The 14,610-nt window shown below is 37.8% G+C and overlaps 1 protein-coding gene across 1 annotated transcript in view; it reads left to right on the plus strand.

Annotated features, from left to right (window-relative positions):
• The window catches only part of LRBA (LPS-responsive vesicle trafficking, beach and anchor containing), an 874,405-nt gene that overhangs the window by 809,852 nt on the left and 49,943 nt on the right, over positions 1 to 14,610 (plus strand). The window contains exon 51 of the mRNA XM_006884505.1: positions 9,079 to 9,234. Within this exon, the coding sequence (XP_006884567.1) occupies positions 9,079 to 9,234 (156 nt within the window). The remainder of the gene's footprint in view (positions 1 to 9,078; positions 9,235 to 14,610) is intronic.

Consider the following 14,610-nt stretch of genomic DNA (forward strand, 5'->3'; position numbering starts at 1 on the left):
TATATATATATATATACACACACACATGTGTAATATAAATGAGTGCCAGATATTTATTTATATAAAAGTTCTAGTGCCCTATTCCATAAGAAGTTTCTCTGCTAACACAAAGTCTTCACCTCTGCCAGTCCGAGTATTCCAGCAGCTCCAGGGAAGTAAAAGAGACAGTATTGTCCTGTGCAAATTTAAGCCTCAGAAACCCAACAGATGGTCAGCCATGAGTTAATTCTGACTTAATAGCAATAAAAAAGGAAAGGTGGGAGATACATATACACACACACACATACACAGAGAGAGATATGTAGGTATATTACTAGCATAAAATTTTAAAAATAAGCCCATTTGCTAATAATATAAAGCATTATAGACTCATTTTGCTTTAAATCTTGACAATAAATAGGCTACAAGATAAAGTCCCATTAGATTAATTTATCAGTGCAAGGAGGGACCAGTCCTTGGAGAGGGACATCATGTTTGGGAGAGTGGATGAACTGCTCAGGAGAGGAAGACCCTGGATGGGATGATTCCGTGATTGGGGTAGCGGGAGTAGATGTGTCTGAGACAAGGAGGTTGGCATAGGATAGAGTAGGGTTTAGGGCTCTTGTACATAGGGTCGCTATGAGTCACAAGTAACTCAGTGACAAAAACAACAACAATACTTTAGACATTGTTACAAATTTTTTGCAAAGGGGTGGATAGAAACAGTTAGACTTTTAGACTATCTAGTGGCTGTCTCTACTACTCAGATCTATCATTATAAAACAGAAGCAGACATAGCACATAAGCAAATGAGCGCAGCTTTATACCAGTAAAACTATATATAAAACCAATTAGTAGGCCATGTTGACCTATGGGGCATAGTTTGCCCACTTCTCTAAACCACTGGTCACTAAGATTTTGTGCTGCTGTTTTCTGTTGTTGTTGTTATGTGCCATCAAGTTGCCTATGACTCATAGTGACCCTTTTACAGCAGCTCTGAAGCTTGCCCTGTCCTGAGCCATTCTCACTGACTCTGACACACCAACCCCCATTGCTCCAGTTCCTTTGTCAAGCCAACTCATCTGGGGTCTTCCTCACCTGCACTGTCCCTCTACCTTTTAGAGCATGATGTCCTTCTGCAAGGACTGGTCCCTCCTTACCTCCTGCTCAAAGTATGTGAGATGGAGCTTCAAAATCCTAGCCTCCAAGGAGAAATTTGGTTTCACCCTCTCCAAGACAGACCTATTTGTTTTCTTGGCTGTCTGTGGTATGTTCAAGATTCTTCTCCAGAACCACAACACAAAAGCATCAGTTTTTCTGTCATCCTTAGTCATTATCCAGTTCTCTGTTGCAAGTAATTGCAAAGACTATGGCCTGGATCAGGTACACCTTAGGCTCTAGGTGACATTTTTGCTTTTCAGTACTCTGGAGAGGTCCCTGATAGCAGATTTTCCCAGTGCATTTCATCTTTTGATTTCCTGACTGCTGGTGCCAAGAGTCAGTCAAACACAAGCCCAAAAAAATCACTCGATTCCAAAAGCCTGCCACAATACCTGTGCAAGCAGCACCATGCTCTCTCTGGCAACCAGAGGTCACAGCAACTGGTCTGTGCATTGCTGTACAGAGGTAACTCGTGGTTGCTGTGATACTGAACACTGTGACACTGATGTGCCAAACGTGGTAATGGGCACCCATGGTGGACAGTGTTTTCTGGAGCTTCCCGACTAAAGCCTGGAAGCATGAGTGGCATCCACTTCCAAAATGGCTTGCCTCCAGAAACTCTGTGTAAGAACAGTGCTCAGGCCTTTCGTTCACAGGGTCGCTTTGAGTTGTCTATGACTCGATGGCACCTAAAAACAACAACAGTGCCAAGAGTGTTGACTGTGGAGCCGAGCAAGCTATAATTTTTAACAACCTCAGTCTCTTCTCCATTTATCATAGTGCTGCCAATTGTCCCAGTAGTGAGAATCCTTATCTTCTTGATGTTGAGCTTGAATCCATATTGAAGAATATAGTCTTTCTGCAGCAAGCACTTCAGGTCTGCCTCAGTTTCAGCAAGCAAAGTTGTGTCATCTGCATAATATAAGTTGTTGATTAGTCTTCCTTCAATGCTGATGCCAAATTACTCCTCATAACTCCCAGCTTCCTGAGTGATTTGCTCTGCATAGAGATTGAAAAGGTATGGAGATAGGATGCATCCCTGACACACTCCCTTCCTGATTTTGAACCATGCAGTATTGTTTTCTCTCTTCTGAAGACTGCTTCCTGTTCTAAGTATAGATTTTGCATAAGCACAATCAAGTGTTCTGGCATTCTCATTCTCCTCAAGGTTAATTAAAATTTGTTGTGATCCACACAGTTAAATGTCTTTGCATAGACAATGAAACACAGATAGATACTTCTCTGGTACTCGTTGCTTTCAGCCAAGATCCATCTGACATTGGCGATAAAATCTATAGTGCCATGACCTCCTCTAAAACCCTATGTGCCACTATACTTTCTAATACTTTGCTATAATTACATAATATTTAATAATATGTCATTATATAGAAGAATATAATTATATGCTTTACTTCCTAATAATATCATTAGTATAAAACAGTATCATTAATATCACATGCAAGAAAATACTTCTGATGATTATTTAGAACAATCTATAAACAGAGAACTACCAGAAGTTCAAGCTGGATTTAGAAGCGCCTGTGGCACTGGAGATGTCACTGATGTCATATGGATCCTGGCTGAAAGCAATTAATACCAGAATAACACATATTTGTGCCTTACTGACTATGCAGAGGCATTTGGCTGTGTGGATCATAACAAATTATCGCTAACATTGAGAGCAACGGGAATCCATGAAGAAGCTATTGTTCCGAGCAAGGGAACACTACATGGTTTAAAATTAGAGAAGGTGTGCATCAGGATTATATCCATTAAGCATTTTTGCTTAATCTGTAGGCTGAGAAAATTATTTGAGAGAAGAAAGTGGCATCAGGATCAGAGGCATATTCTTTAATAACTTTCCTTATGCATTTGACACAACCTTACTTGCTGAAAGTGAGGAGGACTTAAAGTACTTGCTGCAGAAAGTTAAACACTACAGCCTTTAATATGGACTGCATCTCAACAGCAAGAAAATTCAAATCCTCACCACTAGACCAATAGACAACATCATGATAGTTGGAGAAAAGATTGATACTGCCAATTACTTCATCTTACTTGGATCCACAATCAGGACACTTGGTACCAGCAGTTGGGAGATGAGGAGCCTTGCTGTACTGGAAAAGTCTGCAGTCAGGAACATCTCCAAATTATTGAGGAGCAGTGATGTCAGTTTGAGGACTCAGATGTACCTACTTCAGGCCATAGTCAATTCAGTCACTTACTATGCCTCTGAAAGCTGGACAAAGAATAAGGATGACAGAGGAAGAATTAATACCTTTGGACTGTGAACTTGGAGCATATCACTAAGAGAGGATATTCCTTGGAGACGGAAAACATGCTTGGAAAGGGAGAGGAATGACAAAAGAGAGGAAGACCTTCAAACAGATGGATTGACACAGTAACTGCAGCAATGAATTTGAGTGTGTCAGAGATTGGGAGGAAGGTACAGAATAGGACAGGGTTCATGAGGTTACTGTGAGTCACACTTGACTCAACAACAGTAACAACATGTTGTTGTTGTTGTTGTTTTGTTGTTAAGTGCTGTTGAGTCATAGACAGCTCATAACAACTCTATGAACAAAAAACCTGAACACTTGTATGATTTTCATCATTTCTCTAAGTTCATAGAGTTCCTGGAGGCAAGCTATTTCGGAAGTGGATGCCACTCCTGCTTCCAAGCCTGTTTTAATCTGGGAGCTCCACCAAACACAGTCCTAAAAGACAAGTTGTATGGTGATAATTATTTACACTATATCATGAAATAACTTTGTGTCAAATAGCAAATTTTAATTTAAAAGAAATAACTTCTAATGCCAACCACAGCTGCATTGGTACTGTTATTATGCTGCATATAATAAACCTGAAATGTGGTTTTAAATATTAATTTATGCCCAGTAGGGTCATTCCAAAGTCCTATCATTTTTTTCTTTGAAAATATTTCTAAAATTTGGCTGTGTATAATTCCATTCCAAGTTGTCATCACTTCACATCTAAAAACAACCAGTCTTTCATTCATTCGTTCTTTTGAGAAACCTTACTAACAACATACGCTCTAAAATGTACCTTCTCACACATTTTAAAGTTAACACCTAAAATTTTTATCACATTGTTAAATAGGTGCATTTAAATAGATGTTAACAAATTCTAGTATCATGGGAACATTGACACTTTAAAGTATCCAGTAGAACTTGACTATTTTTGAGTGAATTAAACTTAACTACTGGATTGATCTACGAGGGTCAAGGACTGCAGCCTACAATATGGATTGAGGCTTAATGTCAAGAAGACAAAGATTCTCACCACTGGACCAATTGGTAGCATCAGGATGGATGGCGAAGAGATTGAGATTGTTCACAGTTTCAGTTTGCTCAGCTCCATGGTCAACACTCTTGGCACCAGCAGCCAGGAAATCAAAAAACATACTGCAATAGGAAAGTCTGCTGTTCGGGACCTCTCTAAAGTACTCAAGAGCAACAGTGTCTCTCTGGAGACTAAGATGCGCCTGATACAGGCCATGGTCTTTGCAATCACTTGTTATGCATCAGAGAGTTGGACAATGACTAGGGAGGATAGAAGGAGAATTGATGATGCCTTTGAGCTGTGTTGCTGGAGAAGAGTATTGAATGTACCTTGGACTGCCAAGAAAACAAACAGATTCATCCTGGAGAGGGTTAAACCAGGCTACTCCTTGGAGGCAAGGATTCTGGGGCTTCGTCTGACATACTTTGGACATGTTGTAAGGAGAGACAGGTCCTTGGAGAAGGACATCATGCTTGGGAGGGTGGAGGGACAGCACAGGACGGGAAGACCCTCTATGAGGTGGATTGATTCAGTGACTGGGGTGATCGGGATAGGTGTTTCAGAGGCAGTGCGGTTGGCGCAGGATAGAGCAGGGTTTAGGGCTGTTGTACGTAGGGTCGCTATGAGTTGCAAACGACTCGACGGCACATAACAACAACAACAACAACAACTGGATTGCTGTTGTATGTCTGTGCCACTCAACATTTTGTTCTGTAAAAATGAATTTAAAAGCCCTAAAAAGCAGGAAATACTGCATTATTCATTCCTCTTTCATAATGTTTCCCCCTTACTTTTAAACCTTATGTTCTATATATTTCTCATTTGATTAAATGTTCACAATGTTGGCTTTTCATATAATCATTCACACTCATTTTTTAACATTGATTACAACTGATTACTGTATCTCATTCATTACAATGTCTAATCAACCTCTTCTTTTGCACGGCCTTCTCCTTCACCCAACTTGCCTCTTTGTTAATTTTTACTCCTCTCCTCCTCCCTTTTCATCCCTTGTAACCCTTCTTATTTCATCTTGAATTTGTATGTTCATTCTGTTTCCCTTGAATAATTTTATCTTAATGTTTTGCAATGATTGCTTTAATATATTTTTCTGTAATAATAACATAGAGAAAATTAAACATATGTATATAAATTTAAATTTCAAAATTTTGCATGGCCATGAGACTCAACTGTTAAAAATGTCATATTAAATGAGTCAGCATTACAAATATTGATACTTACTTATGCAAACATTATAAATTTTAATATTAAACATAAAAATAAGTATTTATGAGCAATATATCTTTAATGAAATGGATGAGGCTTCCTGCCCCTCAGTGCATATATTCATGGATGAATAGTATTTTTTTGCTTAGTGAGTCCTGTTTCTTTTGTTTTTGTATAGGTAGAAGTTCTGGAAACTTGCTCACACAAGCAAGTAATTGTAAAGTAAAGAGTTTTGTTTTAAAAATATCACAAAAATCTTTTATTTCTATGTTTTTTTACACCGTTTGCATAGCAATCTATTATTTAAATTTATGGTCTATCATTAAATTAGCTCTCATTTTAACAATCTATAGTTGGACCTTATTTTTAATGATCTGTGTATTGACAGCATGATTAGATCCTTCTTTAATTTTATCCGAAATAATGAATTAGAAAGCACTCCCCTGCACCATGATTTGATACCTTAGCACTGGCATCGTCAGGATCCCATCAGTATTTTGAATTGTTCCTCTGTTTGACTCCCAACAGATTTTTATATTGAGGCAAAGCACCACAGTAAGATTCTGGATGAGAGGGAAATATGCCTTTATTTTATCTCATGGAAAAAGGCGTATGAAAGGGAGAAGAGGATAGGAAAACTCACAGGAGAGTTCTCAGGCAAATCAATTTTAGGCAAGAGAACATATGAAAGTAGAGAGACTAGAAATTGATTCTTTTAAAACCATCTGTGCCTGTGTATCCCTGGGGACATCTTGTACCCCCAGGGGTATGCATGCTCTAGTTTGAAAACTGCTTATCTAGACAAATATACCTAATTTTCATTGAATAAAAATCCTTACAGTATTAAATCTCAAGTGGTCTACCAGAGGAAAAAAATGAGATAATGGAATAGTAGTTAGTAGTTTTTTTGTTGTTATTTTAAGGGGATTGAGTGTTAAATTTCAAGTAAACATTTACTTGGAAAATATTCATCTGAATGCTTAAGAAACATCACCCTTCACCCATGAAGACTTTGTAATTTAAGCGTTTTTTAAATCATGCACATGTCCAAATATGTCAAGGTAGCTCTTCCCAAGAGAATTCTCAAGAAAATAACCAATGAAAGTGTTTATCAAAGGAGCAAAAGTCTGCTATTTTTACTGTTCTCATGTGTATTGCCATAACAGAATAGAAAATAACACATATTTTGTTTTTAACTGCTACTAGGTTTCTTGGCATTAAGTAAAAATATTTAAATCTATTTCCTCTATCTTTAAGGTCTGCATATATACATACATATTTATTATGGTTCACTGCTCTGGGATACTAAGTAATCTCTCGCTCTTAGAAGCTTTCTCATCTGCTAGAAGAAGGAAAAATTATCCTGATCTAGAAGTCTGCCCTTTTTATCACTGCTGTAATTTTTAAGAAGGTCATCCATACAAGAAAGTATGGTGAAACTTTTCGTAATTACTTTAGACATGATGTCAGGAGCCAGTCCTTGAGAAAAGTGCATCATACTGGGAAAGGTTGGAGGACCAAAGAAAGAGGAAGGCCCCAGCAAGATGGAGTGACACAGTGACTGTAACAGTGGGCTCGGACACATCAGAGGCCTCAAGATAGGACAGGATAGGGCCAGGTTCACAACTTTTGTTCTTAGGGTCCCTGTGAGTTGTAGTCAACTTGATGGCATCTAACAACAACAGCAGACATTACTTTCTAGCCAATACATCTCCAAAAGCTTAGGAAGCCTACTTTATCAAAGTCACAGAATAATCTTCTTGTGTATCATCAAGTTGGAACCAAACCATTGCTGACCCTCTAGCAGGTTTTCAGAAGCAGTAAATCACACAGGAGGAGATTACCTATCTTCTCCTGTGGAGCAGCTGGAGAATTTGAATCATATGTCATATACTGAAAGATTGTTGCAGATGTGTGTGTGTGTGTGTGTGTGTGTGTGTGTGTGTGTGTACAGGGCAGGGAATGTTCTATTTCTCAGTATCCCCAGCAGATTCTAACACAGTTCTGGAGAGTATTCGAAACACTTCTTTCCTCTTCTGTGTTATTTTATGACCCTTCGATCAGCTTACCCACATTATCTTAGTAACTACATACAATGTATATGATAGATTTATTTGGCTCTTTGATTTTTTTTTAAAATAATGCATTTGTAGGTTGGGTTTTTTTAAAATGATGGTTTTCTTTTCAGAAAACTGATGACTAGATATAAAGAACTTAATAATAAAATACAGACATTTCTTTTGTTTGTTTTCATTTGTTTCACATCAGATTACTTTAGCAGCTAAAGAACCATTATATGAATTGGAAAGTCGGTGGTAAAATAACCCTTAGTGAACATGTACAGAATTTTGGATTTCCATTCATTCATTGTTGCATTTTTCTCTCTGCCCACCCCTCCCCCCCAGTTCGCTCCTCTTTCTGAACAGTAAAAGAGAAATTCCTTCATTGGTATACAATCCCTTCCCACCCCCACCCCGAATACACTCCACTTTTTAAATCTCTGAAATTCTTTCTTATTACTCATATTCAAGTATTAAAAAAAATAAATTTGTCCTTTAATAAAAAATAACCCTTAGATCACAAGAAACAAAATTTTCTACTTGATTGGCCTCATAATGCTAAAACAGGCATCTCAGTGGAAATTTCTCTTCTGTAACAGCATATTTGATAGTATATTGCTAGAGGATTATTACTCTTCCCCTGTGCCTTAGTGTCACTCCAGTCTGACCTCATGCCTCTTGACAAACCCCATCCTAGGTACTCTGCAGCATTTTGAAAACACACTTACCAGGCTGTCTTGTTTTATTGCTTAAATAAGGAGGAAGAAAGTGGCAGTTTGCCGTGTTTGACTTTTCCAATTACAAGTATCTTTAATAAATAGTCATCCTACCCTTTACTTACATGCAAGTGCAGCTGTAAACAGAGGAAATGGGAGTTCACATCTATTCAAATTAAAGAACCATTAAAACCAAAGTAGTACAAGATGCTACAGTATTTCAAATATGACATTTAAATTCTAATATGCCTTCCTGTGACAAAATGTTAAAGGTAATAGATTGTCACAACATGAATCCAGTCTCATGACAATAGATGTAATGAGATTGTCAGAAACACAAACCTGACTGTGATGCAATCTGGAGATTATAATCTAGTTTGGTCCTGTCCAAGGGCTAGAACGCAAGTCCTGTGAATGGTACACTATTTTTAAATTGTAATATGTTATTATTTCTTTCCTCTAGGCAAAAAAAAATCACATATTTTGAGTTTAGCTACTCACATTCTTTAACAATTGGATGTATTTTCCTATTTAATCTCTAAAAGATTATTAAGCTTGGAATAAAAGGTCAGGTGTTCTTTTTCCATGTGGATGTAGTAGTTTATTATTTCTTTCTCTTTCTCTTCTCACAGCCAGCAATACAGGAACACACAGGAGGCAAATCACCGACCTTTTGGACCAAAGCATTCAAGTCCATTCCCAGTGCTTTGTCATCACTTCAGACAACCGTTACATTCTGGTCTGTGGCTTCTGGGATAAGAGTTTCCGAGTCTATTCTACAGACACAGGTGAGTATTATTTTCTTCCTCAGTGAACAAAAGTCAAGAGGCATTAGGAGTTTTAGAAGATCGTCTCATTTATAAAATAAGAGAAAGAAGATATTTGTTTCCACTTCCAAATAGTAATCTACTGTACAATCCACTGTTAAATTGAACTCTCATCATGTTAAAGGCAGTTTTCTAGAGCAAGTTTTTAGTTCAAGCCTTACATTGAAGACATCCTGGCATGTAAATCTCACATATGCTTGTGTAGTGTAATCTTACAGTGAGTCACATGCAGATAGATAGATGTATAGTCTCCTCCTCCTTTATGGTTTGGTGGGGATTTTTTTGCTTTTTTGTTTGTTTTTTTTTTTAATTTCTTTTAATAATTTTAATGAACATTTACAGAGATTTTGGATTTCCATTCATTCATTGCTGCACTTCTCTCCCCGCCCAGCCCTCCCCACCCCCCCACCCCCAGTTTGCTTCTCTCTTTGAAAAGTAATAGAAAAACTCCCTCCCTGGTACACAATCCTCCTGCACCCCTCCCACCACCCCAAGTACATTCCACTGTGCAACCTCAATTGTGGACTCTGTGATAACCATAATACTGCACTGAAACAGATGAGGGAGATAATAATTTCAAAGTGATGTATGGTGGGGTATTATGGTTATCCTTTTTGTTTTTTTAATAGCTTTTTCTTCCCTTAACTGAAAAGACTCATTAAATGTATCTTTTGGGAGTAGACCTCTTGTCTCCACTCACTTCTGCATGTTCTTGGTAAAAGCGCTACCATCATGAAGAAAAGTAGGTAACTACTGATTTTGTGTGTGACAAGGGCTCTTATTAACATATAAAAGTTTATGTCTATGTATTCATTTGCATTCCTCTCTTAAGGAGAAAACCAAACCCCAATTAAGTAGTATCCTTATAGGAAAACCACCCAGTATGTTTGTGATTTTTTGCTATATGAAATGGGGAAACATACTGGGAAACTTTACAAAAGTTCTCTTTAAAATAATTTTAGAAGATGAAATAAATCTATAGTATCATATGAAGGTGTTACCTGCCAATGATTGATTAATTTGGACCACTATGTTCCTATGTATACTGTTGTTACATTAGCATAATATACTAGATATCATTGCTTCTCCTGTTTTCAAAAACTGTCTACTTTGTTGGTTTTAAAAATGTATGTTTGTATGTATATGTAAAACATTTTCAAAAAGAATAGCTTATGCTTCATTTTAGCAGATCTGATTTAGCTTGTAGAGTAAAAGTATTTCCTTTTTCCAGAAGTGCTGTAACTGAATCTCATATTAGATTCCCAATATCTTTCTTAATGTCCTGTGTACAAACTCTGATACTAGTTTTATTACAATTAACTTCAGTTAAAATAAATGTTTGTGTTTATGACATTCTGAATATTAAACATTTTCCAAGTTTGACAGACAGCAATAGAAAAAAATTGCATCACCAGTAATCTGTAATGGCAGAGTTATCACAAATGTTGAATTCAATTATATTTTAGCACTTAAGCAAAAAAAAAATCCTCCTTTTATTAGATTGGTGTGGGGGTGGGGAGGGTAACCGAATTGTAACAGGAAATTCTTTAAACATAAATCATGTTTTCTGGGCACAACCAGAACAGCAGAGGCAACAATAAAACCTTCCCCAGCAGTGGGAATTATTTTCAGGCCACATTTTAGATTCTGTGGTGCAGAGTCTTGAGCTTGATTTTTTTTATTTGTAGCACAGCTGTCAAATAAAACATTAACTAGAAAATTTGTTCTGTCAAAAAAGGGATATTCTAGTGCTTGTGGTAATATTTGATATTAGTGTGTGGAGAGGTGGTCTGGTATTAAAGGAAACAAAAAATAAAGGTAGAGGAACACTTATGAGATTATCAGAAAATAATTTACCAAAAAGAGCAGCAGGTATTTATATGCAGTGATTTATTTAGGAGGCGTGAACCTCCACCTCAGAGCAATAACAAATATTGCTGAGGAAGGCTGCCAGAACAGGGAAAAGTGAAGCTTAAAATACAATGTTTTCCAGAGTTTTTCTCAGAGTATAAATTGTAGAGAGTAAGTTACTTTGTATTAAAATATGAAAACCTCTAGATGTAATTACTTAATTGTCATTCTCTTATGTATATCTTCCCTGACACATAATCTGAATTTGTTGTTTTATTCTCAGTGGTTCCAGTTTTTCTTTCCCTAAATAATACTTACCACCATTTGTAATTATGCATCTGTTGTTGTTGTGTACCATTGAATTGGAACCATCCCACAGCTCACCCTCCAGTGGCTTTTCAGGGGCAGTACATCACACAGGAGTTGATTATCCATCTTTCTCCCACTCAGCAGTGGGTGGATTCAAACCACTGTCCTTTTGCATTGGCTGTGTAATTCCTTACCACTAGGCCACTAGAGCTCCTGAATTGTACTTCTAATTGTGTCTATTTGTTTGAAGTCTTTCTCCCCATTAAACAGTTAATTCTATGAGGACAGGACCATGTGTGTTTTGTTCATCGTGGTGTCCCAAGTGGTGTTGATGATGTTAGTTGTCATGAAGGTGATTCTGACTATGGCAACATATTGGTTGGGGAATAGAAAGAACTTCTCCACAGGATTTTCAAGAAGGTGACCTCTCAGAAGTAGATCCAGAAGCCTTTCTTCGTAAGTGCCTCTAGATGGGTTTGAATTCCAGCTTGTTGGGTAGTAGTCCAGGATTCATCCATTTGTGCCATCCAAGGACTCTATGAAGGCTTGATCCTTGATACTTAGCCAATGCTCACTGAAAATTTGTAAAATGCCAAATAGCTGTGATAACTTTTTTGTGCAAAAAGTTAAGCATAATGAAATTTTTGTTAAGAAAGAATAAGCATAATGAGATTTTTGTTAAGAAAGAAAATACAGTAATGGAGTGTGAACCAAGACACAAAAATGAGGAGATTCTTGTTAAGAAAGAAAACATGGTGATTGTCATATAAACCAAAAACCCAACCAATTGCCACCAAGTCAATTCTGACTCATCGCCTGATAGCCTTATAGGATAGAATAGAACGGCCCCATAATGTTTCCAAGGCTGCAAATATTTCTAGAAGCAAACTATCACATCTTTTGCCAGGAGTGACTGGTAGATTTAAAGTTGCCAAGCTTTTGGTTAGTTTTACTCTGTCAAGTTGGTTAACATGAGTCAAAAGTTAACCTGACAGTATGCAGCATCAAAAAGAGATAGTCCACTTGTATCTGTGGTTTTACTCTCAGTGGTCTCATGTACCCTATTAACCATGGTCTGAAAATACCCCAGCTTGCTCGGCTCCACAGTCAACACTCTCAGAATCAGCAGTCAGAAAATAAATAAACAAACTGCATTGGGAATATCTGCTGTCGACGACCTCTCCAGAGTACTGAAAAGCCAACAGTGTCAGTCTAGAGACTAAAGTGCACCTAATCCAGGCCATGGTCTTCACAATTACTTGCTGTGAATCAGAGAGCTGGACAATGACTACAGATTATGGAAGAAGAATCAATGCCTTCAAATTGTGGTGCTAGAGAAGAGTCTTGAACATACCATGGACCACCAACAAAACAAATAGGTCTATCTTGGAGAGGATGGAACCGAGTTTCTCCTTGGAGGCTAGGATTTTGAAGCTCTATCTCACATATTTTGGACAGGTGGCCAGGAGGAACTGGCCCTTGGAGAAGAACATCATGCTAGGAAGGGTAGAGTGATAGTGCAGGAGATGAAGACCTTGGTTAAGATGGATTGATACAGTAGCTGGGCCAATGGGGGTTGGTCTGTCAGAATTAGTGAGACTGGCTTAGGACAAGGGCAGGGATCAGAGATGCTATACATAGGGTCTCTATCGGTCACAGGTGATTCAATGGCACATAACAATATCATAATGCCATGTTATTTTCCTCATTTCATCTTTTGTATTAATTTTTAAGGATCTGTTGGGGTTTTTTATATTGGTTTGCATACAAAATTTGTAGACATTGTGTGTGTTTCATAGGATCATTCTGATTGGGTTTTATAAAACCAGTCACCATTTACTTATGCCCATTATCATCCCATCATTTCAGGTCCCCACTGGATCTTTCCTAATTCCTTCACATCCTCACTCCACCCACCAAACTCTGGCCCTGTGATTTCTGCCATTCCCCACCCTCAATCCCCCTGCCACATCCACTTCCCCCTTTGGACTTAGATACATTACTTACAAGTTATTCTGTTTTAACAATAATGGCCGTATGCAATTTTGTCCTTTTGAGACTGAGCTGGTTCACTTTGCATAATGATCTCTAGCCTCTACTATGTTATATGTCATTGTGTACTGTCTAATTGGAACCAACAAGTTTTTAGAGTCAGTTAATCACATGGAAAGAGATTGCCCATTCTTCTTCCCTGGAGCAAATAGTGGGTTCAAACAATGAGCCTTATGGACTATAACACAGCTTCTTGCCACATTCTTTTATATAGTATTATTTGAAAATCATTGCTTTTGAATGCTGCATAGTATTCCATCATGTGAATGCACCAGAATTGCTCAATCCATTTGTTTGTTGGTGGACACTTGGACTGTATCCATGGTCTTGTTTTGTGAATAACACAGCTATGAACATTGGTGTAAAATCTCCATTTGTGTCTCAGTTCTATTTCCCTTGGGGTATATTCCTAGCAATGGAACAGCTGTGTCATACAGAATTCTCTGTTTAGCTTTTTGAGAAAATGTCAAACTGCCTTTTAGAGCATTTTTTAAAGCATGTTACTCTTTTTAAATTATGATTTAAGTGAAAGCAAACACAACATATTGTGTTTAGTTGAGGTTGTTTTAATCATTCATGCATATTTTGTTCCATAACATTAATCACAGCACACATAGCACATCATATTTATTCCAGGATTATTCACAATAACAAAGAAATGGTACCAACCTAATCCTTGAACAAATCGATACCAATAGGCAGTGTCATGATGAATGGAGAGGAGATTGAAACCACCAACAGCTTCATCTTGCTTGGATCCACAATTAACACCTTGCTACCAGCAATCATGTACTTTGGACGTGTTGTAAGGAGGGGACTGATCCTTGGAGAGGGACATCATGCTTGGTAGGGTGGAGGGACAGTGCAGGAGGGGAAGGCCCTCTGTGAGGTAGATTGATTCAGTGACTTCGGTAATCGGGATCGGTGTATCAGAGACAGTGTGATTGGCACAGGATAGAGCAGGGTTTAGGGCTGTTGTACATAGGGTTGCTATGAGTCGCAAGCAACTCGATGGCATATAACAACAACAATCACCAGCAATCAGGAAATGAGATGCATTACACTGGGAAAACCTGAAATTAGGGACTTCGCCAAATTATTGAGCAATAATGATGTCAGTTTGAA

Source organism: Elephantulus edwardii, unplaced genomic scaffold, assembly GCF_000299155.1.
Source record: "Elephantulus edwardii isolate Elephantulus edwardi_28Jun2011 unplaced genomic scaffold, EleEdw1.0 scaffold00034, whole genome shotgun sequence".
NCBI lineage: Eukaryota > Metazoa > Chordata > Mammalia > Macroscelidea > Macroscelididae > Elephantulus > Elephantulus edwardii.